Raw genomic sequence first — 22,657 nt, forward strand, 5'->3', positions numbered from 1 at the left:
ATGTATACATAGTATTTCAATACAAATATTAACTAAATAATTTATTTCTCCAAATAAAAAATATTTAACATCTACATTCATTTTGCGAAACATCTTTAAAGAAATATTATCTTTTAAATTATTAATTTCATGAAAATAATAAAGTAGACACATTTTAATTAATAAGTATAAATCTACTATTTTTAATTGGCTATTTAGGTAGACCATGAGCAATAGTAATCAAAAATTTATTTGACTAACATTTTTTTATTAACATTACATGTATAACTCTTTGTCAATTTTGCTTATATATTATGGATTCAAGAGCAGCATTACATTTTTTATTAACATTATATTTACACACACTATATATTTTCTTTATTAATATTGTCTTGCTCATCTCTTATTATTTTTTAATAAAGCAAAATAGATGTTTTATTCCAAGGGAGACAAAATTAAGAATCAATTCCATTTTATTTGCGTAAGAAAATAAAAGGGCCAGTTAGGTAACTAGCCGAAATTGGTCACCTCCTTTAAAATTCTAGCCCAACTATTACTTAAATTAGGTAATTAGCCCAATCCACTACCAAATAATATTATATTCCTATCTTACCCCTCATCAAATACACATCAAATTTTCGCATCCGACTCTGAATCCTTCAATCCTCCGATATTGCCTCGGAATTATCCGTCGATTTCGAATCCTTCAATCCTCCGATATTGCGTCCGACCTCCTTTTCCGCCACCAATTTCTGATTTTGCCATTTCGAATCCGGCGAAGACGTCTCCGTTCTCAAACTTGAAAAAAATGGTAAGTAAATATTACTTCCAATTCGATTAACCCATAGAACACCATAATCGAAACCCTAGCCCGGATCTCCGATCAATTCTATGTTAGATTGACTATAAAATATGGTAAATAATATTTCCAATTCGATTAACTCATAGAACACCATAACCGAAACTCTGAAACTTTAATGGTAAATAATATTTACAGTCGGGCCATTCGATAGTAAATATTATTTACCATTCGAAAAAGTAAAATACTTGTCTCCGATTTGGCGAACGATTCCATGATTCAAATTCGATGATGAATAACTGGAAAAAATTTAAAATTAACAAACAAATAAGAATGAAGTTTTATGAAACCAAAGAACCTAAACACATACACTAGACAAACATAAACTAAGAAGGATTATATGACTAACCTAGACGAACAGATAATATAAGAACAATAGAAGAACATCTACGAAATCGAAAATCCTAAACATCTATTCCAAATGAGTCGTCGAATATCCTGGTTGCAAATCACAGGATAATTTTAATGGTAAATAATATTTACAGCCCGGTCATTCGATAGTAAATATTATTTACTATTCGAAAAAGCAAAATACATGTCTTCGATTTGGCGAACGATTCCATGATTCAAATCCGATGATGAATAACTGGAAAAAAAAAAATTTGGAATTAACAAACAAAGAAGAACGAAGTTTTATGAAACCAATGGTGATTTTGGAAGTATGAAAAATATAGGCTATTTCCCTAAATAAATGGATAGTTGGGCTATAATTTAAAAGTCCCCTCTATAAGTAGGCTAGTTGTTTACAAATCTCTTAAAAATTCCAAGTAAAAAAGAAAGGGGAGAGTGAGCATGCTAGCCCAATCAACCCACCAATATTAGGAGAATAGCTCAAGTTTGAATAAATTAAGTGAATAGCCCAATTAATATTTCACTACCTAAATTACCCTCATATATAAGAGCAAAACTCAACTTTCCCAAAACCCAAACCTAAACTCGTTCTCGTCTTCGTCCATTTCACGCCACCGATCCACTTCACGCCGCCGATCCATTTCACACCACCGCGTCATCGCCGATCGTCGTCCATCCTCGTTGCTGATCCCTAACGTCGTCGGCGAGATCCGCCATAGACGCCGTCAAGATCCGCCATAGACGGCGTCGATTCCATCGAGCTCCGGCGGCGGCGATGCTCGACCTCACCGGAACGAACCAGCTCGACCACGGCGTTGAGGAACAAGACGAAGAAGGGAAGGCGATATGCTGCTTGGCGGTGCAGGGAAGGTACGGCGAGGATCGGCCGGACTGGTGAGGAGAGAGAGTGGTGAGAGATCGAAGATGGAGACGAAGAAGAAACAGTTAATTGCTGATCCCTAACTCGCGGAGAATCGACGGCTCAGATTGACTCGAAAATCGGCGGGGGGAGAGGAATCGGCGGCGAAGAGGAAATCGGCGGCGATGGAGGGGATTGAGGAGAGGCACTTTTTAAATTCGCGAATCGGTTAATTTAATTAACCTACTGGAGTGAGTTAGTTAATTAATTAACTGATTCGTGAAGGATTTGAAATTCACAAAAAATTTACAAAAATTATAACTTAAAGTAAATTGATATTCAAAGCATTCAATTAATTAACCTAATTCTGAATTCAATCATTTAGTAAATTAACTTTACTCACAAAAAAATAAGAACCTAAACTAATATTCAACCAATAAGTTAATTAATTAATCTAACTCACTCCAATAGGTTAATTAAATTAACCTAAACGCGAATTTACCAAGGGCATTGTGGTCTGAGCCGAAAATATGGGCTATTTGCTTAATAAAATGAAACTTTGGCTATTCCCCCAATAAGAATGACAAACTTGGCTAGTTACAACAAATTTCACAAAAAGAAAGTAGATGCGTTCCGATGAATTCAGATGAAATTCATCATAATTCATAAAAAATTATCGAAAATTAGATGTTAAATTGGTTAAAAAGGTACTTTTATCCAAAATTAGGTCAAAAATCCAATTTTGTGTAATTTTTCAACCAAGAAGTCTAATCTTGATTTTTTTTTTTTTTTTAATTATGAGGTCTACAAGTGAAATTTCTCAATCAATATTCCCAACAAAGCATTGAGCAAAGTCCTATCGTTTTATTTTGCTGCGTTACAAATTTACATCTGAATGAAAATAATAATAATAATAATAATTAGCTACCGAGGGTTTGCCCCTCCCTAAGCTCCTACCCTACCCCTCCTCCCTAACACATTATCGGAAGAAGACAAAAGAAGGTCCAAATCTTATATGCACAAGTGGTTACAATTTTCTGGCGCCACACAATCTCTATCTATCCTCAACAGCATTTCAAGCAAGTTAAGAGTGGAAGAGTGCGTCTAAAATAGATCACAGAGTCCCTTCCTCGTGTGAACTAGAGGAGGCCTCGCTTCCTTGAATCTCATCCTCGCTGGACGCGCTACTCGCTTCACTTGAATTCGAAGACGTCCCGAAATCCTCGTCTGTTAGCCGATCCCGTTTCCTTCTCTTCCTTATGTCCTGTATCCCTTTTCCTTGAAGTGCAAGTCTCCTTCGCTTCCTTGCTTTTCGCTTTCCCTTTGGGAAGTCCTCTTTCTGGGATTCAAGGCTCTTGCTCTCCACCTGATTTCCAGCTTTTCCTTTGCCGTAATCGTTGTCCTCTGAATCCTCCGCGTCATGTTTGCGCCTTTTCCTACTTGAATTTGTCTGGAAAGAGGAGAGAAACAGAAGTGAGAAGATTACAACGTAAAACAAGATCAAAGCAACAACAAATATGCATCACTATTACTCACAGAAAAATCCTTCCACGGTCTAGGGTACATTAGAACTACCTCTAGTTAGAAACTAATCGTAATATAGCATCAAACTCTCCAACAAGAAGCACTCGGTATTTGTACCCTCAAAAAGTATCGTAACATGTTTTTTTCAGATAAAATATCATACTTGGCGTTTTTTCCCCAGTAGTATTGACATACGTGAATTTTACGTATCAACACAAAACTTCAGGGTTTCAATCTGTTAAGACCCTGTGTATTTCAATACTTGAAAATAGAAAATACAATGAAAGTTACAAGCTTTGGAGAGGCTTGTTCTCTAACCCGGAAAACATCCCAATTTTCACTCAATATTTGCCTAAATTTTCCTTTCTCACCTCTTATTTATACCAAATAACTGATAAACTAACGGTTAGTTTATAATTACGATACTAGCCTTGAGGACCTAACAGTCACATCACTGACATTTACATTTAGAAGAGGAAGTTACGAGCTACCAGTTACACAGGTTAAAAAAATTGACTGGACAATGCAGAAATGCCCTTCGTTCAGCAAAACAATGTTTTCAATGATTGGAAATAGAGCTCAAGCATGTTCCAATGGCATGATTATAATGCACATAGGGCTGTTGGAGATAAACCAAAGTGGTCATACCTTAGGACCACGATCCACCAAACTAGCCCATTCATGTCGGTTCCTCAAGCAATCAAGAACGGCTTGTGAATGACTTGTGTACGCATACCGCTCGCCATTATGCTTTCTCAAGTTCTGCCAATGCTATGAGGAACAAAAAATAAATAAGTCACCAGACCGACAACTGTTTGAGAAATCTTCTAAGCTCGTTGCAAACATAAAGAAGAGAGAGAGAGAGAGAGAGAGAGAGAGAGAGAGCATGTCCTTCTAATAAAAGCACCATACCGGTAGTACAGCATTACAGAGCTCCTCGTATGTCATACGATTTCCTTTGCTCATAATGTCATTAATCAAGGCTGTGAATAGACGGGGGTCAGTAAGCAAGCATCAAATAAAATCCAAAAAAGTAACTGGGGAATCTCATACCTACCTGGTAAGGTTTGATGAACAGGACCGCCAAGCGTGCCAGTATCATCATCAGAAATATTGCGAGGTGAATTTCTTATAGAAGACAAAGTACAATCATTTGCTTCATTCGACGAATATGGATCACTATTGGCGGCATCCAATGTCGAAGGAGCATTCTTCTTGCCCGACTCCATGGCTGCAGATTCACCGTCCTCCTTGCTAGTGGCTTCTGCTGTATAATCTGTATCTCGCCTTTTGGTATCATAAGATAAAACTCTCTCCATTCTTTTAGGTTCATCAGCCGCCTCACGAGAACAATGAAACCCATCTCTGGCCGCATCCCTGAATTTCCTTTTAGGGATCTGCAAAAAAGGATGAATAAAAAATGAATGAGTAATCAATTAAAAAATAATAATAAAACAAATTCACAAATGCACGAGGAAAAAAAAAATTCTTTACCACACTGTGATCTTTCCCCGAGGAACTTGATACCCGCTTCATGAGCAGGCTTGTTGGAGTAGGAGTTGCAAGTTGAGGTGAGGTGCCCGCATTGCGCATACGCGGTACACGAGGTACTCTTGGAGAGCTGTTGAGTTCTTGATGCAACAACAAAGCAAGCTGACAAAATACAGAGTGATATTAAAACATCGTTTTCGGAAAATTTATTAGCATAATACTTGAGAAGGTCAGTTCCAAAACAGAGTTCTGCTCTAACCTCTTCATCACTGAGTGCCGCCGGAGAACTTGAAGGAATTGGTGGACAAACAGAAGGCACATGATTCTGGTTAATCTTAGCGGAGGCTAGGCAGTTTGGCTGGCTCGGCTTTTCAAAACACTTTTGAGACAACCCTGAAGCTGAACTTCGATTATACATATGCGTTGTAGCCCTCTGATGGTGCAATTGCACACCAGATTCACCAGAGCCAGAAGAAATAGTGGCATTTGAAGGCGAAAATGATCTGGAAGATGCAGAGAGGGCAATCTCTTTTGCTTCTGATGCAGACTTCCTTGACACAGAATCGTGTGTGATCCTACTTGGGTTTGAGGGTTTCGGAATGGGATTTCCTACTGACTTCGGGCGCTCTTTCACAGTTTTCCTTGGATTTTCATCCCTGATTTCATCCTGTAAAGCACGATCTTTTCTCACATTGACATTACAGTCATGTATATTTTGTGATTTTGCAAAAGGGTTACGATTATTCGCTGATTTAAACTGTTCAAAAGTGGAGGACTTGGGAATCAAGGTAGTGGTAGAAGTAAAAGGTTTTCCAGTGCAAGCTACCATTTTACGCTGACCAGATAGTCCACGAAAACTTGACACAGTTCCTCCTGGTTTAGCATGCTCTTCAGGAAACGCAGTACCATGTTTTCTAGCTCTCGGACTTTTGTGCAAGGCCATCAAGCCTTCTGTGCCCTCCAATTCAGATTTAAGCAGACAAAGATCATCCGCCAATTGACCAGCCTTATTCATGTGAGAATCGCTCGCTGCTTCCGAGCTTTGGTTAAAATCTTCTGCCTTATGGTCACGAGGCTGAGATGTCGTTGATGTTACACCATTTACTTTAGGAATTTCAGACATGTGATCTGATGTTATACCAGGACCTTTGGCATTGCCAAGAAGAGAAGATTGAACATTCAGGAGAGACCCAGAGCTGTTATCCAGATTTTCTACCTCCATTTCAGTGATGGAATGCTCAGACTTCATTGGCAAGTCACTACTAGAATCTCGAACCTTATTTTGCTTAGCTTCTACAATTCCAGGAACATCTTTGACAAGAGAGTTACCAACAGTTTTATCAGAAACTTCTAAGCAATCATCAGTCCTACTAACGGACAAGCCATCTTCCTGCGATTAAGAAATGAGGTTAATTTAAAACAGGTGAAGAGTAAACTCTAAAACGAAGAAAAGCAATGCTTAATGACCACCAAGTATGAATGATTTGTTTTCTAGACCTAAAATCCTCTTCAACAAAGTGCAGTAGCATTCAGTGTCACGTAAATGAAATCTTTTCAACAAACTCTTAGCTTGAAAATTCTATAAACTTATACCATCGATCCAGATATACACCAGAGCACCCATGCCGCGTGAAAAGATCATAGTGCAAGTGGTTTATCAAGAGAAACAAATTAACTAAAGTAAACCTGTGGTACACAGTCCTAAAAAAGGAAGTGGGAGGCAAAGACAACTACCTCTTGTTTTACATGCATTTTCCTAGCAATATCACGACTGCCCACTGAGCAAACAGCAATGTCGGTTTCAGGAGAACACTCTGGTGCAGCAATGGCAGCAGATGCGGTCTCTTTTAAACGGTTTTTGGCTTTGCCAGTCCCCGCAAGGTGATGGTCTGACGTAGGTTCATTGACCTCTGTCTCTCTCGGCCTCTTGTTCTTCGTGCTCTGAACTTCATCTTTATGAAACTTCTGGGCTCTGTCTTCATAAAATGCCAAGTGTTTTGCATCACTGGTGGGTGTAAACACTAGTAATAAAATAAAACAAAAACATTGGAATCAACAGGCACATGTCAGCTAGAGCAAGATGTTAGCTACACTACACCATCAAAGTGTATCTTAATCAATAAGTAGGTAGGAGACTGACTGAGAAAAATATTGCAGGTTTTCATTCAATGGTTTATGATAGCATTGGAAATGGAACAATCAATTACCTGTTTTAGAAGAATGTGTCCCTCTCTTCTTTGCATCAGAGTTCTTCTCAGCAGCTCTAGTTTTCTTCCTCCCACTCCGATCTTCTTTCTTCCGCTTCCCCGCGTGCAACATGACAGACCTCAGTAAGCCGTTCTCCTTCTTCGAACCATTCTCCGAGCACCTCACATCTAAGCCATCGCCATCCCACTTGTTCCTCTCTTTCAGACACACCTTCATTTGATCCGAGGCAGCTTCCCGTGCTTCACCGACCGCCGGGGCAGAAACCACCCTCTCTTTCGACAGAGAGAACAAAACCCCGGCTCCTTTATCAACTGGATTCTCGTTCTCTTCATCCAACTTACCATCACCTTCCTTGTCGTCCCAAGACGGGAATTCCCTATACCGAAAGTTGAACTTCTTCGGCACGTAGCCGGTGCACTTCCAGAGCTCCGGCGTGAAGACCGACGATAACCCGCCAAACATCGCCGGATCACCGCCCGGCTTTCCCTGCACATGAACCCTCTCCTCAATGGGGATCTCGGTCCAGAGCCTGAAGGGAGGTCGACGAGAAGCTCTGTGCGCCCCCGCGAGAGAGCTCTCTATTCTGACACTTTTAGTCGGAAGCTCCACCAACAGCTGCGCTACTTCCGTCTCCTCACTGTCATTTCTGTTGTTCTTGATCTTGCACTTATCACAAGCAAACACATCGTCGCCCTTTACATACCGTGAACAACGAGTGTGCACCCAAACCCCACACTCGTCGCAGTTGACCATCTCTTCACCATCGTCGAAATTCACACCGCAAACACAATCCACGGTCCAAGAGCCATTGACCCAATCATCCGGAGGGTCGGAATTTTGAAGCCGGTTGTGGTGGGACCGGCTTTTCATATCTCTTCTTTCTTCTTCCTTTACCCAAAAACCCTAAACCCGAAAAATATATAAATCCAACAAACTCCCTAACCCTATTCTTGAACAACGAAACAGGGCAAAAGATTTCACATTCAACCTCTGCTCAACAAAACCTAGACAAACCAAACAAGCAGCCAATTTCACGGATAGTCCATTTCTCACACAAACCATAAAGTAGAGCTCGCAATACAAACCCAAGCCCAAATATCCAACAACGAAACAGCGTTAACACAGATATCCGGTCGGGACAAACGAAATGAACCGAATGACGACCTATAAAATTGGTTTATACTCAACTGGAGATTGAGAAATTACTGATACAAAGTACCTGGGAATTCGAGCTTCGACTTTCTGAGCTCCCTCGTCTTCGTCGGCGTTAATGGAAGATCTCTATCCGCACGGGACGAGTATGGCTTTCATTTTCGGTTTTTATTTTATTTTATTTATTTATTTCATTTTGATTTACTTATTTTTTATTCATCTTTCTTCTCGCACGAACGAACGGGCGGAACTGAAAGAGAAAGATGGTTAGAGGATTTTGGGTCTGTTTGGCGTCCGTATCGTATATCGTATCGTATTTTTTTCGATTTCTCGACTTCCAAATATCGCGAGTCGCTACTTTATGGGCTTCATTAAAATTAAGACAATATTAATACTTCATTATTATTAAAATTAATCAAAATTATAGTTAGAACAAAATTATTAGTAAAATATAGAGAGAAATCATTGCGTATATTTTTCATACTAGTTTTAGCATATTAAAGATTTGTAAATGATAAATCAAGATTAAATGATAAATCAAGATTAAATGATAAATGAAACCGGCAACTAAGAAAAAACACTTAAAAATCATGAACGAATAATAAAATGTAAAAAAGTTATTTTGTACATTGATTAAACTTTCATGGGTAAATAAGACTTGCGTTCGCCTTCCAATGAAATATGGAGGGAAATAAATATCAAAGAGAAAAAGAAAGAGAATTTAATAAAGAAAATATAAAACTAACATACACTCAAAATAATGTATGTTATTGATATAGGCTGCGTTTGGTTGGGATTAAAAAGCCTTGTTTTTGTTTTTAGAAAAAACTAAACTGTTTATCCAGTGTTTGGCAAAACTGTTTTTACAAAAAATTTCAAAAACTTTTTTAGATTTTGTACATGAGATGAAAAAGCTATGATTCTTAGCTTTTAGAAAAAGTTTTTTTAAGTTTGCTATATAAATTACTGTAATATCCTCGTACAAAATATTATTTATATATATATATGTATATAAATAAGCATATTAATAATTATTATTTAATTATTAAGAACATGTCTATTTTAGTCTTTTTACTATGATATATTTATTTTACCAAACGCTAAATCAGTTTCTGTTACCAGCAACAACTGTTTTATAAACAGTTTACCAAACACTTTGTCATTTTTTTTTTTAAAAAGCTTTTTTTTAAAAACAAAGTTATGTTAAATGGGGCCATAGTATAATATAACATCAGTAATTATGATTATAAAATACATAAAAAAAAATTATACTAAATATATTGATGAGAGAGAGAGAGATGAAAAAAAATTTACAAAATAGATTGAAAAAAAACTTTAAAAAAAAAGAACTAATGAAATATAGAGACACATATAAGGTGAAGAGAAATAAATATCAAAGAGAAAAAGAAAGAGAATTTAATAAAGAAAATATAAAACTAACATACACTCAAAATAATGTATGTTATTGATATAGTATAATATAGCATCAATAATTATGATTATAAAATACATAAAAAAAATTATACAAAATATATTGATGAGAGGGGGAGAAAAAAAAAACAATATACATATATATAAATACCAACCGAAAAAAAAAAAAAAAAAAAAAAAAAAAAAAAAGAGGCCGCCACATATGAAAGTTGAGGGAGAGGTTGCATTTATTATTTATGTTATAGATATTTGTTGTAACTCGTCGATCATCTACCTCTTTATAAGAATCAGCTCAAGTTTTATATTATTAAGAAAATAGCTCATTAAGTCAAAGTAAATTAATTAATCTAATCAGGTTAATTAATTTACTTTAACATTTAAGACTATTTTCCGAAGTAAATTAAATTAATTTAACCAGTTAATAAATTTACGTTGGTCTAATAAACTATTTCCTTAATAAACTAAAACTTGAGCTATTTTTTAAAAATAAGATGAACTATTGACCTAATTATTTTGGTTGATTTTTGGTAAGTGGCAGTCAAATAGTAATATTGGTATCAATATATGTGGGAGTATAGATCGACGACCTCCCTCGGCCCTAGAAGAGCTTGTTGGAATTGATCTAGGGTTTAAGAAAAAGATTAAACGCTTCGGGAAGCGGCGGAATTTTAAAAAATTTCTTTTCAAGTAAAAACAGTTTTTACTAACCTAGACAAAGAAGCAAGTACATGTAATTAAAAACCAATATGAGCTAAGAGTTTACTAACCTTTCTTGAAGCTTGAACTTTGAATAAGCTTTTGGAAAGTTTGCAACGCTCGTCTCCCCTCGCAGCACGTCTCTCTTCCTTTCCTCGGCACCTCGAGCAACCACGAGAGTTTCTATCACTAAATCACTCGAAATAAAGGAATTAGTGAGTGGGCACTTTTAAACACTACGACTTAAGAACAAGTCTTGAAGTCGCAGAGCTAAACACTAGGTCGAGTGAGGACCTAGGTGCCAAGACAAGAAAAATCGAAAATAAACTAGAGAGAGAGAGAGAGGATTTTCGGCCACAAGTTCTAGAGAGAGAGTCTCTCAAATCTCTTAAACTTGGATGAATGAAATGTGAGGAAATGAGGCTCCTATTTATAGGAGAGGTCTCACATTCAATAAGGTAGTTTCCTCTTCTATAGAATATCACATATTCATGAGCCAATTTCCTCTTTTTCCCTTTGAGACACTCGGCCAACACAAGGCTTCTAGAAGCCTTGATTTGTTTCCTATTTTGTTCAAGGCTTGCCTTTTCTCTCAACATGGCCGATTCCCTACAAGCATGTGTGGGAAATTTGTTTCCTCTTTTTCTTTTGGCAAGTATCTAAATACATTTATGCCCAAAATAAACTCTCTTTCCTTAGGTATGTTGGGCGCCCAACATGTCTCTAGAAGGAGCTTCTAGAAGCTTCTTCATTTATTCACGAGAACATAAAAAAAGGCCCATTAAGAATTTTCAATAAAATTCTTATGAAATGAAATTAATTCACAAGGCCCAATGATCAAGTCATGGCCGAGTGACATTAAGTCATCAAATGAACTTGTCAAAAAATTTATTGACATTCATTTCATCCTTTGTCTCAAAAGACAAAAATACCCTTTTGACTATTTTCGTTCTTGTTTTGACTTAGCTTCCAGTTTAACTATTCCTATCGATGTGATTCGTGACAGTGACCTCATGGACCCAAATGAACAAAGCTTGAGCTAAACACTTGGACTCAAAAGTTCACAAACCTTTTCCAAGTTTAGCTTAATGCCAACTGACTCCACTAAAGAGCTGACACTGAAAATCTCTCGGTTCAAATGAATTTATTTTCTACTCAAGAATTCACCTAATTACAATGAGCGGATCCACTGAATATTATCTATGTTTACCCTTCATGAATGTCATCAGCTAGTCGGGATTTACTAAATTACCATTTTACCCTTCTAGCTGTTATTTCCTCAACTCCTTTGTCGCTTGTGAATAAGTTAGAAACAATGTATTGACGAGGAGCTAACAAGTCACATTGTTTCATCCAAAAGAGTCAGGACTCAATTTGGACACTGGCCAGTTCATTTATTCACACTCCAAGGAACAAAGCATGAGGTGACATACATTGCATTTCAGCAATCTTGTACATGAATTCCATATCTATGAGAACTTCACAAAGTTACTCATGACATACTCACAACTTAGTACTTCACCAATAGGCCCTGTTCGGAATCACATAGTGAGTCCGAACTCTGACTTTCTCAAATGAGAATACTAAGGTGTGAAATGACATGTCTCATTTCAGGATTAAGGTAAGCATGATGCAATTCATACATAGTGACTTCGAGACATAAGAGGTTAAATGGTTTGTTCTTATCTTGTCTCTAGAAGTGCACTGGTCAATTCAGTACCTTCGGAAGATACCTAGAAGAACTATAGAGTCTCCAACTCTCAATGCCTCATAATCAGACATCATAGATTCTTCTAACAATCGTACTGAGGTCAATAGTCCTTTGACCCTAAGATTGCGAATATATCGTTTTAAGCAAACTACGAAGAGTTTGTTCATGCAAATCTACATTTGTCTCTTCGTAAGTTGTTTAGTTTGTTTATGGACTAAAAGACTAAGGTTTTATCATAAAGCTTCAAACAAAGAAAGAATGAATGAACGTTTCAACTTTATTAATGAATGAATAGGCAATTACAAGCAAGAGTCTTCATGAGACTTTATTACATCAAATGTACAAAATAAAGATTACAACTCTTCTTGTGGGCACCATTGACAACAGAGCTGGACCAGAAAGGCCCAAAACAAGTCCGGCCCAAGGCGAGAACGAGGAAATCCGTGTCCGCAAGCGAGCAGAATGGCCCAATTCATAGCCCGAAGCCCATAAGTTATTCGTCCTCGAAGGATCATCCCGCCTAAAGACGTTCAAACTCCAGTCGCCTAAGGGAAGCGGTCAAACTCCCTTGGAAAGGGGGGACGAGCTCCGGGATCGACAAGATGAAGACCGATCTCGATCATACACGTGGAGCAAGCTCGACAAGGAGGAAGGCCAAAGGCGAGCTATAAATAGATTCTTCAGCTTCATCAAAGGGGCATAATAATTTTCTCTCGAATTCCCTCTATTTTATTTCATATCTATTTCTCGTCGGATGTGTGAGAATATCAGGCTTGATAGGGCTATTGTTTTGCTTTCGTCCGTCTTTGATTAAACACTATCTTTCGCATTTTTCATTTCCGATTTATTCATAGTGTTTTGACCTCAATTATTCGATCTATTTCTTCATAACGGAATTCTGAGACCATTTCCCTTAAATAAATATACGAATTCCATATTACTCCTATAATTTCCGTATTGATTGTTTGAGTCGAGAAATCGGTTCAATAATTTGGCGCTGTCTGTGGGAAACTATCAGAATACCTAACTCCGAAGAAAACAGATCGAACCGATCTAAAGAATGTCTTCCAACAGCGAGCATGAAGTCCCCATTCCTGGAACCGATCCAGACATGCGGGCTCTTCTGCTGAAATTGTTCGAAAGCGAATTCCAAAGATCCACTTGATCTCAGCTCGACAGCCTGACAACGGGATAGCCTTCGCTTCAAGAGCAGCTTGACGCCGAACGAGCTGCCTTGCTGAGCTCAATCGGTCCAGTATCCACGACCGAAAGCGGCAATCGGTTCACTTCACTCAGGAGGCGCCTGGATTTCTCCAGGATTCAGGTGACACCCAACACGGCCAGGCCAGGTAACCCGGCCGGAATGAATCTGTCTGAAAATCAGGTCGAGCCCGACGCTGGACGAGCTTGACTGATCCAAGACGAGCTTCCACCTCCGCCCCAGGAGGACCCCCCGCAGGGTATGTTCCTCGAATTATCGACCCCCCGCAGGGGGGAGAGATTCAAGAGGGACCAAATCATTTCAAGCCATCAGTTCACCTTGGAGAGAATAATATCCAGGGCGGACAGGTCCGAAATAGAGCCGAACAGTTCACTGTCGAATTCCTAGGGGCCGATAACACAGCTTTCGATGCTTTTCGCCAGATGGTGGAAGCGAAGTTCCGAGCCGTCGACTCCTGAATGCACTATGCCACGAGCTCGGCTCCCGAGATCGACCACCTTGTAGCAGACACTGAGCAAACTCCTTTCGCCCAGAATATCACCCGAGTTAGAATTGGAGATGCAGGGGTGTTGGAATTGATCTAGGGTTTAAGAAAAAGTTTAACGCTTCGGTAAGCGGCGGAATTTTAAAAATTTTATTTTTCAAGTAAAACAGTTTTTACTAACCTAGACAAAGAGCAAGTACATATAAATAAAACTATTATGAGCATAGAAGTTTACTAACCTTTTTAGACGCTTGAATGTTGAGAAGCTTTTGGAAAAAGGTTTCAACGTTCGTCTCCCCTCGCAACACGTCTCTCTTCCTTCCTCGGCAACTCGAGCAACCACGAAAGTTTCTATCACTAAATCACTCGAGAGAAAAGGAATTAGTGTGTGGGCACTTTTAAACACTACGACTTAAGAACGAGTCTTGAAGTTGCAGAGCTAAACACTAGGTCAAATGAGGACCTAGGTGCCAAAACAAAAACGAAAAATATTTAGAGAGAGAGAGGAGAAATCGGCCACAAGGTCTAGAGAGAGAGTCTCTCAATCTCTAACTTATGTGGAATGAATGAAATGAGAGGAATGAGGTGGGGTATTTATAGGAGGAGGATTACCTTCAAAAGGTAGTTTCCTCATACCCCTTGCACGTCCAAATGAGCTTCTAGAAGCCTTTGGATTTGTTTCCTCATTTGCTTTCTCTCTTAGTTGGCCGAAATTGCACTTTCCTTCTAGAGGAAATTTGTTTCCTCTTTTTCTTTTGGCAAGTATCTTCATACATTAATGCACAAAATAAACTCTCTTTCCCACTATGGCATGAATGAAATTCAGCCTTATTTTCCTTGGGTTGGACGAAATTTGAGCTTCTAGAAGGAGCTTCTAGATGTTTCTTCATTTGTTCATGACAACATAAGAAAAGCCCATTAAGAATTTTCAAGTAAAATTCTATGAAATGAAATTAATCTTCAAGGCCCAATAAAATATTAATGGCTGAGTGTTTTAAGTTTCATTTGTCATCAAATGACCTTGTCAAAAAATTTATTGACATTCATTTCGTCCTATGTCCAAAACGACAGAAATACCCTTTTGACAATTTTTGTAAAACTCGTCTCGTTCTTGTTTTGACTTAGCTTCTAGTTTAACTATTCCTACTCGATATGATTTGTGACAGTGACCTCATGGATCCAAATGAACAAAGCTTGAGCTAAACACTTGGACTCAAAAGTTCACAAACCTTTTCCAAGTTTAGCTTAATGTGAACTGACTCCACTAAAGAGTTGACACTGAAAATCTCTCGGTTCAAATGAATTTATTTTCTACTCAAGAATTCAACCAAATTATGATGAGCGGATCCACTGAATATTATCTATGTTTACCCTTCATGAATATCATCAGCTAGTCGGGATTTACGAAATTACCATTTTACCCTTCTAGCTGTTATTTCCTCAACTCATTTGTCGCTTGTGAATAAGTTAGAAACAATGTATTGACGAGGAGCTAACAAGTCACATTGTTTCATCCAAAAGAGTCAGGACTCAATTTGGACACTGGCCAGTTCATTTATTCACACTCCAACGAACAAAGCATGAGGTGATATACATTGCATTTCAGCAATCTTGTACATGAATTCCGTATCTATGAGAACTTCACAAAGTTACTCATGACATTCTCACAACTTAGTACTTCACCAGTAGGCCCTGTTCAGAATCACATAGTGAGTCCGAACTCTGACTTTCTCAAATGAGAATACGTAAGTTGTGAAATGGCATGTCTCATTTCAGGATTAAGGTAAGCACGATGCAATTCATACGTAGTGAACATAAGAGGTTAAATGGTTTGTTCTTATATTGTCTCTAGAAGTGCACTGGTCAATTCAGTACCTTCAGAAGATACCTAGAAGAACTATAGAGTCTCCAACTCTCAATGCCCCATAACCAGACATCATAGATTCTACTAATAATCGTACTGAGGTCAATAGTCCTTTGACCCTTAGATTGCGAATATATCGTTTTAAGCAAACTACGAAGAGTTTGTTCATGCAAATCTACATTTGTCTCTTCGCAAATTGTTAAGTTTGTTTATGGACTAAAGACTAATGTTTTATCATAAAGCTTCAAACAGACAAGGAGGAATGAATGAACGTTTCAACTTTTTATTAATGAATAAGCAATTACAAGCAAGAGTCTTCGTGAGACTTTATTACATCAAATGTACAAAATAAAGACTACAACTCTTCTTGTGGGCACTATTGACAACACTGGGAAGGTTAGACTTCCCAGGTATTCCGAAACTTCTAACCCAAAATCACATATGACCGCCCTTCCGCATCGTGATGGGTCGGGCATATCTGAGAGATGATGAAAAAGAGGCTGGGTACTGTTAGTTGTTTGCTGAAAACCTGTCAGGAACCGCCCTAGATTTGTTCTCCCGTCTCGAGGAAGGATCGATTAGCACTTTCCAACAGCTCTCGGCTGCCTTTCTGAAGCATAATTCTATGCTAGTAGAGGACGAGGCGACCATGGCTGATCTATGGAGCACCTAACAAACTCGAGACGAAACCCTAAAGAATTTCATGAAAAGGTTCAAAACTGTCATGTAAAAAATCCCTTGTGTCGAGGGCGAATCGGCCCTAAACGTCCTTAAGAACGGACTCTGACATGAATCCGGGTTTCGAGAGGAAATGACGGTAAACAGGCCTCCCACCATCGAAGATGCGATTCATTGCGCTTCGAACTACGCGAAGGCCTAAGAGGAAACAACTTTCTTGGCAAAGAAACATAACCCAAAAAGAATTCCATCAACGACGCTCCATCCGGCCATTACAAAGTCACACGGTGCGATACCATTTCAAAGCAACGAATGGAAAGCCTCAAGGTGCTCCAGATCATACTTATAACGTGAACGACGAGGGTGCCTCGGAATAGGGCAGCTCAAAATGGCCCCGTGACAAGAAGAAATACTGTGCTTTCCACAAGAGCTACGGACACGACACTTTGGATTGTGTCGTAGCTAGAAAGGTTCTTATTAAAAAATATAAGAACAGAGAATTGAAGAACATCGATCTGGGTCCGCCACCCCAGAAAAAAGAGTATAATTATACAAAGCCACTAGGAAATCCCTCTCCAAAAAGAGGGAGATCCGAGGAAGATGACAATAACGCACCCCATGCAAAACAAAGAATCGACTACATCATGGGAGGTTCAAAGTTTTGCAAAGAAAGTATCAACTCTATAAAGGCCAACCAACGCCAACTTAAAGGCGCACCAAGGTCCTCCGGATCCCAAGAAAAAGTCGACACCACGATCTCGTTTAGCGAGAGCGATGCCCGAAGGCTGCATGGACCCCATGATGACGCTCTAATCATCGAGCTAGAAGTGGGCAACTGCATAGTAGTCAGAATCTTAATCGATGGCCGAAGTTCGGTAGACGTCATATTCAAAACCACCTTGGACAAGATGAATATCAAAGAAACCGAAATCGAGCGCAGACCCAACCAGATATCCGGGTTCAACGGTGAAACGACCCCATCCCTAGGTGTCATCGAACTCCCCGTACAGGCCGGGGACGTAAATCGCATGGTTGAATTCACTGTACTCGACTGCCCCTCTCCGTTCAATATAATCCTTAGGAGACCATGGATACACGGAATGAAGGCAGTACCCTCAACATACCACCTATGTGTATGCTTCCCGACCCCTAACGGAATCCAGGAAATCAGGGGAAGTCAAGATGATCACTGAAAAGATCAAGTCAGAAGAAATTAAACCTTAAGAACCCTCCTACAATGAAGCCAACGAAAGTCAATAGCAATTAATGACTATCAGAAGCGAAACTGCAGACCCGATTCCAAAGGAAGAAAAATAGAAGAAAAGGACGAACCATGCGTAGAAATGGTAACACATGTTCAAATTGATGGAACCGATCTTAAACGATGCGTAGGCATAGGGGCCGAATTAAAAGGAAGCATCCGTCGAGAGCTGATCGCTTTCCTAAGAAAGAACAAGAAAACCTTTGCATGGACCACGGAGGACATGCCAAGTATCGACATCAATATCATCAACTCAACGTAGACCCTAGCCATAAGCCTGTAAAATAGAAACGAAGAAAACTTGGTCCAGAGAGAGCCAAAGTGATCAACGAATAAATTGAACGGTTATTAAAGGCAGGGCTAATCCGAGAGGTGAAATACCCCAATTGATTAGCCAATACAGTCGTAGTTAAAAAGAAGAACGGTAAGTGGCGTGTGTGTGTCGACTATACCGATCTGAACAAAGCGTGTCCAAAAGACAGCTTTCCTTTACCCCACATCGAACGCTTAGTCGAGGCAACGGCCGGCCACAAGATCTTGTCCTTCATGGATGCATTATCAGAATATAACCAAATCCTCATGCATCCGAACGATAAAGAAAAAACCGCCTTCACGACCGATAAAAGGCATTTACTGTTATAAAGTCATGCCATTCGGACTCAAAAATGCCGGAGCCACATATCAACGATTGGTAAACAAAATGTTCGCCGAAAAAATAGGAGAAACCATGGAGGTTTATATCGACGACATGTTGGTGAAATCTCTACGTGATTTGAACCATGTCACACATTTGGAGGGATGTTTCGAAATCCTAAACAAATACCAAATGAAATTAAACATCTCTAAGTGTACCTTTGGAGTATCCTCCGGAAAATTCCTCGGATACATGGTAATCTAAAGGGGGATGGAAGCAAACCCAGATCAAACACAAGCACTCTGCGATTCGCCCTCATCAAGAAATAAGCGAGAAATTCAAAGGTTAATAGGTCGCGTCGCAACACTAAGCCGATTCATATCTCGATCAACCGATAAATGTTTGCCTTTTTACATATTATTAAAAGGGAACAAGAAATTCGAATGGACCGAGAAGTGCGAAGACGCTTTTAAACAATTGAAACAGTACCTGGCCGAACCCCCAGTACTAGCAAAACTCAAGGAGGGAGAAACTCTCTACTTGTATGTCGCAGTCTCGCCTGCGGCAGTAAGCGGGTTATGTTAGGAATATTGCCCACTAAAGATAAATGATTATTGAATTCGATAAGAAGAACACTGTAGCATTTATACACTACTACATATATGGTTTTCCGGTGCGGATGACTTTTGGGTGCGACTATTCGCACCTAAAAGTCGCACCCAAAAGGACTTTCAGGTGCGAATAGTCGGACCCAAAAATCAAATAAGCGCTGGAAAATTTTCGCGAATTTTTGTGAATTTGGGTGTGACTTGTCGCACCCATAAGTTTCTTAATACTTTTGGGTGCGACTTAGTTGCACCCAATACTTTCTCCAACATATTAGGTGCGACTAAGTCGCACCTAAATGACCTAAATTTTTCCGCGGCCAACTTTCCCCCTTTTTTTTACAAATATCATTGGGTGCGACTTTGTCGCACCCGAAATCACTGACACACGTCATTGTGTCGCACCCAAAGGTGTCATTGGGTGCGACAAAGTCGCACCCAAATTCAAATTTCTATATAAAAAGCTGCTCGGTTTTCATTCTACCCGAGCCAAACACCAAAACCCTTATTCTCTCTCTCCGAAACTCTTCTGCAATTTCTCCGACGACCACCTCTAAACCCGTCGCCGCCACCACTCGGACCAGTCCTCCTCGGACTCTGAACCTCTTCCTCGCGCGACCCCCTCGAGCCAGACTCTGACCGAGACGAACAACCACCGCCGTGAGCCACCGATCGAGACGCCGTGAGCCACCGAGACGTCGTGAGCCACCGAGCCACCGAGACGCCGTGAGCCACCGAGACGCCGTGAGCCACCGATCCACCGAGACGCCGTGAGCCACCGAGACGCCGTGAGCCACCGAGCCACCGCCGTGTTCTTCGTCTCCTTCATCAAGGTAAGGATTCAAAATCCGAAATTAGGGTTTATGAAGTGGATTTGGGGCTTTGTGATTCTGAGATTAAATTGATGATTTTTGGATTGGTTTTATGCTCGGATTTGTGACCAGCCGCCCCTCCACGACCAGCACCGAGCCGGCCAGTCCCGCTGCAGCCCCTCCGACAACCAGCTCCTCCGTGACCAGCACCGAGCCTCCGCTGCAGCCCCTCCGACTAGTCCCGAGCCTCCGCTGCAGCCCATCCGACCAGCCCCTCCGACGATCGGTATTTTTCATAATTTGTTTAGTATTTTGATTAGAAGTTTAGTTTATAATTAGTTAGTTAGTTTATAATTGATTTGTAATGAATTAATTAGTTAGTTTGTAATTAATTTATTAATTGAAATTTGTTCTAATTAGTTTTAGGTTGTTTAGTTTAATATTTACATGTTTAGGTTGTTTAGTTTTGATTAGTTTAGGTTAATTGAAATTGTCAAATTGAAATTGTAATTAGTTTAATAATATGTTTAGGTTGTTTAGTTTTGATTAGTTTAGGTTAATTGAAATTGTCAAATTAGTTTAATGATATGTGTTAAATTGTTAATCATGAAATTAAAATTAGTTATGTTATTGTATAATTTAGTTTTATTTCACACATTTTTTTATAAATGAGTTGAGATTATTGTATTATTGTTGTAAACGAGCCACAGAGGTTCTGTTTAGGGTTTAGTTGATTATTAGGATAGTTTTGGATGATTTATATATGCTTTTAAATGAGTTTGCAGGTTTTTGGTTTGTTAGTATTATAGGGGAAACTCTGCCGAAATTTAGATTGAGTTTCCAGTCTATTATTCTCAAAACCCTAACTTTTTCAATTCGACTTCAAATAACATAAAATTCATAATCTCATCTTCATTCATTGATCTTCGTCACGTAGCAATAAGTAATTGACTTCATTCGTCTTCGTCACTTAGCAACAACTCTTAATAATTGTTCTTTTTCCCTTTCGTTTAGCGAAATCAATGTCCAATCCAAGTAGAGATTGGATCACCGAGAACAATCGGTTGTCCTTGCAGTATAAAATCGGAGTTAATGAATTTATCCGCGCTGCAAGAAGATTTTCGAACGATAATTACGAATATCGATGTCCTTGCAAGCCTTGCAGCAACGTGAGATGGCACGACATTGGGGTTGTAAGGCATCATCTGCTAAACAAAGGGTTTACCCCGGGCTACACAGAATGGTATCATCATGGCGAGGTCGTGCGTTCCGTCGGTCATCTTGAAGAAGTCCCCATCGGAGAAACAGCCCAGAGAGGAGTAGGAGGAATACATGCTGCTGTGGAGGATATAAGAGATCACGAGGATTTCGATGGTGTTACGGAGCCGGCTCCGAGCGATGTGCGTGCGGAGGAGCAAGTGGAAGACTTGTTCGTTGAGTTGGAAGCGGAATTGTACCCTGGATGCAAGGAGTTTTCGTCGTTGTCATTCTTGGTTCAGTTGATGCACCTTAAAGTCACGAACCATTGGACGAACAAGTCGTTCACAGAACTGCTGCAGCTTTTGAGGAAGTCTCATCCAGCCGGTAATCGAATACCGGAGAAGCACTACGAGGCAAAAGCAAAGCTGAAGCGTTTTGGCATGGGATACGAGATGATCGACGCGTGCATTAATGACTGTGTCCTATTCCGAAAACATCTCGCGAACGTCGACGTGTGCCCGATATGTAACGAGAGTAGATGGAAGCCAACTGGTAAGAAGATACCGCAGAAGATATTGCGATATTTTCCATTGAAAGATCGATTGAAGCGACTGTACGCATCTTGACACACGGCGCTTCATATGCAGTGGCACGAAAGAGATCGCGTCAGGGAAGCTGGCGTTCTACGACATCCTGCTGATGGTACAGCGTGGAAGAATTTGGACGAGAGATACCTAGGTTTTGCTGCAGAGCCTCGGAACGTGCGGCTTGGGCTAGCTGCGGATGGATTCAACCTGTTTGGGGATATGAACCTATCATACAACATGTGGCATGTAGTATTTACGGTGTACAACTTGCCGCCTTGGTTGTGCATGAAGAAAGAGTACCTGATGCTCACGCTTCTGATCCCAGGGCCTCATTCACCAGGAAAAGATATGGACGTTTTTTTGCAGCCTGTGGTTGAAGAGCTGAAAGAACTGTGGGAGAATGGAGTCCGCGTTCGTGATGGAGCCAGAGATGAAGTGTTTCAGTTGCGTGCCGCGTTACTTTGGACGATAAACGATTTTCCGGCTAGATCGTATTTATCGGGATGGAGCGGCTGTTACCGGTCCGTCTCGGTCCGGTAGATCGACGACGGCCACGCTGGCGGCCGTCCTAAGCCCGGCGCTCGTCCGGGGCCGGCACTCGCCGTGGCCGGCGCTCCATGGCCGGCCCTCCTCGGCCGGTGTTCCAAGGCCGGCCCTCCTCGGCCGGCGCTCCAGGACCGGCCCTCCTCGGCCGGTGCTCCAAGGCCGGCCCTCCTCGGCCGGCGCTCCAGGACCGGCCTCCTCGGCCGGCGCTCCAGGACCGGCCTCCTCGGCCGGCGCTCCAAGGCCGGCCCTCCTCGGCCGGCGCTCCAGGACCGGCCCTCCTCGGCCGGTGCTCCAAGGCCGGCCCTCCTCGGCCGGCGCTCCAGGACCGGCCTCCTCGGCCGGCGCTCCAGGACCGGCCCCCTCGGCCGGCGCTCCAAGGCCGGCCCCCCTCGGCCGGCGATCCACGGCCGGCCCCCCTCGGCCGGCGCTCCAAGGCCGGCCCTCCTCGGCCGGCGCTCCAAGGCCGGCCCCCCTCGGCCGGCGCTCCAAGGCCGGCCCTCCTC

At 40.7% G+C, this 22,657-nt stretch overlaps 2 protein-coding genes and 1 pseudogene across 5 annotated transcripts; 2 read left to right on the top strand and 1 right to left on the bottom strand.

Moving 5' to 3' along the window:
• Positions 1–2,892: 2,892 nt before the first annotated feature.
• LOC149404121 (RING/FYVE/PHD zinc finger superfamily protein) lies at positions 2,893–8,660 on the bottom strand. 4 transcript variants are annotated; one of them, XM_089602961.1, is made up of 10 exons: positions 8,491–8,660; positions 7,271–8,275; positions 6,798–7,084; positions 5,890–6,453; positions 5,323–5,730; positions 5,067–5,225; positions 4,630–4,969; positions 4,485–4,555; positions 4,221–4,343; positions 2,893–3,498 (listed from the first exon to the last, which is right to left on the bottom strand). In XM_089602961.1, exons 2-10 carry the CDS (start codon positions 8,139–8,141, stop codon positions 3,163–3,165), a joined length of 3,159 nt encoding a protein of 1,052 aa, XP_089459087.1. In that variant the 5' UTR covers positions 8,142–8,275; positions 8,491–8,660; the 3' UTR covers positions 2,893–3,162. The 4 variants fall into 4 exon arrangements, with proteins under 4 accessions (XP_089459087.1, XP_089459079.1, XP_089459066.1 ...); XM_089602953.1 differs by having other exon boundaries at positions 5,323–6,453; positions 6,798–7,039; XM_089602940.1 differs by having other exon boundaries at positions 5,323–6,453.
• A 7,982-nt stretch (positions 8,661–16,642) lies between these two features.
• LOC149404122 (uncharacterized) lies at positions 16,643–17,702 on the top strand. Its single transcript, XM_089607414.1, has 2 exons — positions 16,643–16,705; positions 16,887–17,702. The coding sequence occupies exons 1-2, from the start codon at positions 16,643–16,645 to the stop codon at positions 17,700–17,702; spliced, it is 879 nt and encodes a 292-aa protein (XP_089463540.1).
• A 150-nt stretch (positions 17,703–17,852) lies between these two features.
• LOC149404123 (uncharacterized) lies at positions 17,853–22,148 on the top strand (annotated as a pseudogene).
• The last annotated feature ends 509 nt before the right edge of the window (positions 22,149–22,657 follow it).

The sequence above is a fragment of the Urtica dioica genome, chromosome 2 (assembly GCF_054948205.1).
Source record: "Urtica dioica subsp. dioica isolate 48M chromosome 2, U.dioica_male_clone48M_v1_H2, whole genome shotgun sequence".
Lineage (NCBI taxonomy): Eukaryota > Viridiplantae > Streptophyta > Magnoliopsida > Rosales > Urticaceae > Urtica > Urtica dioica.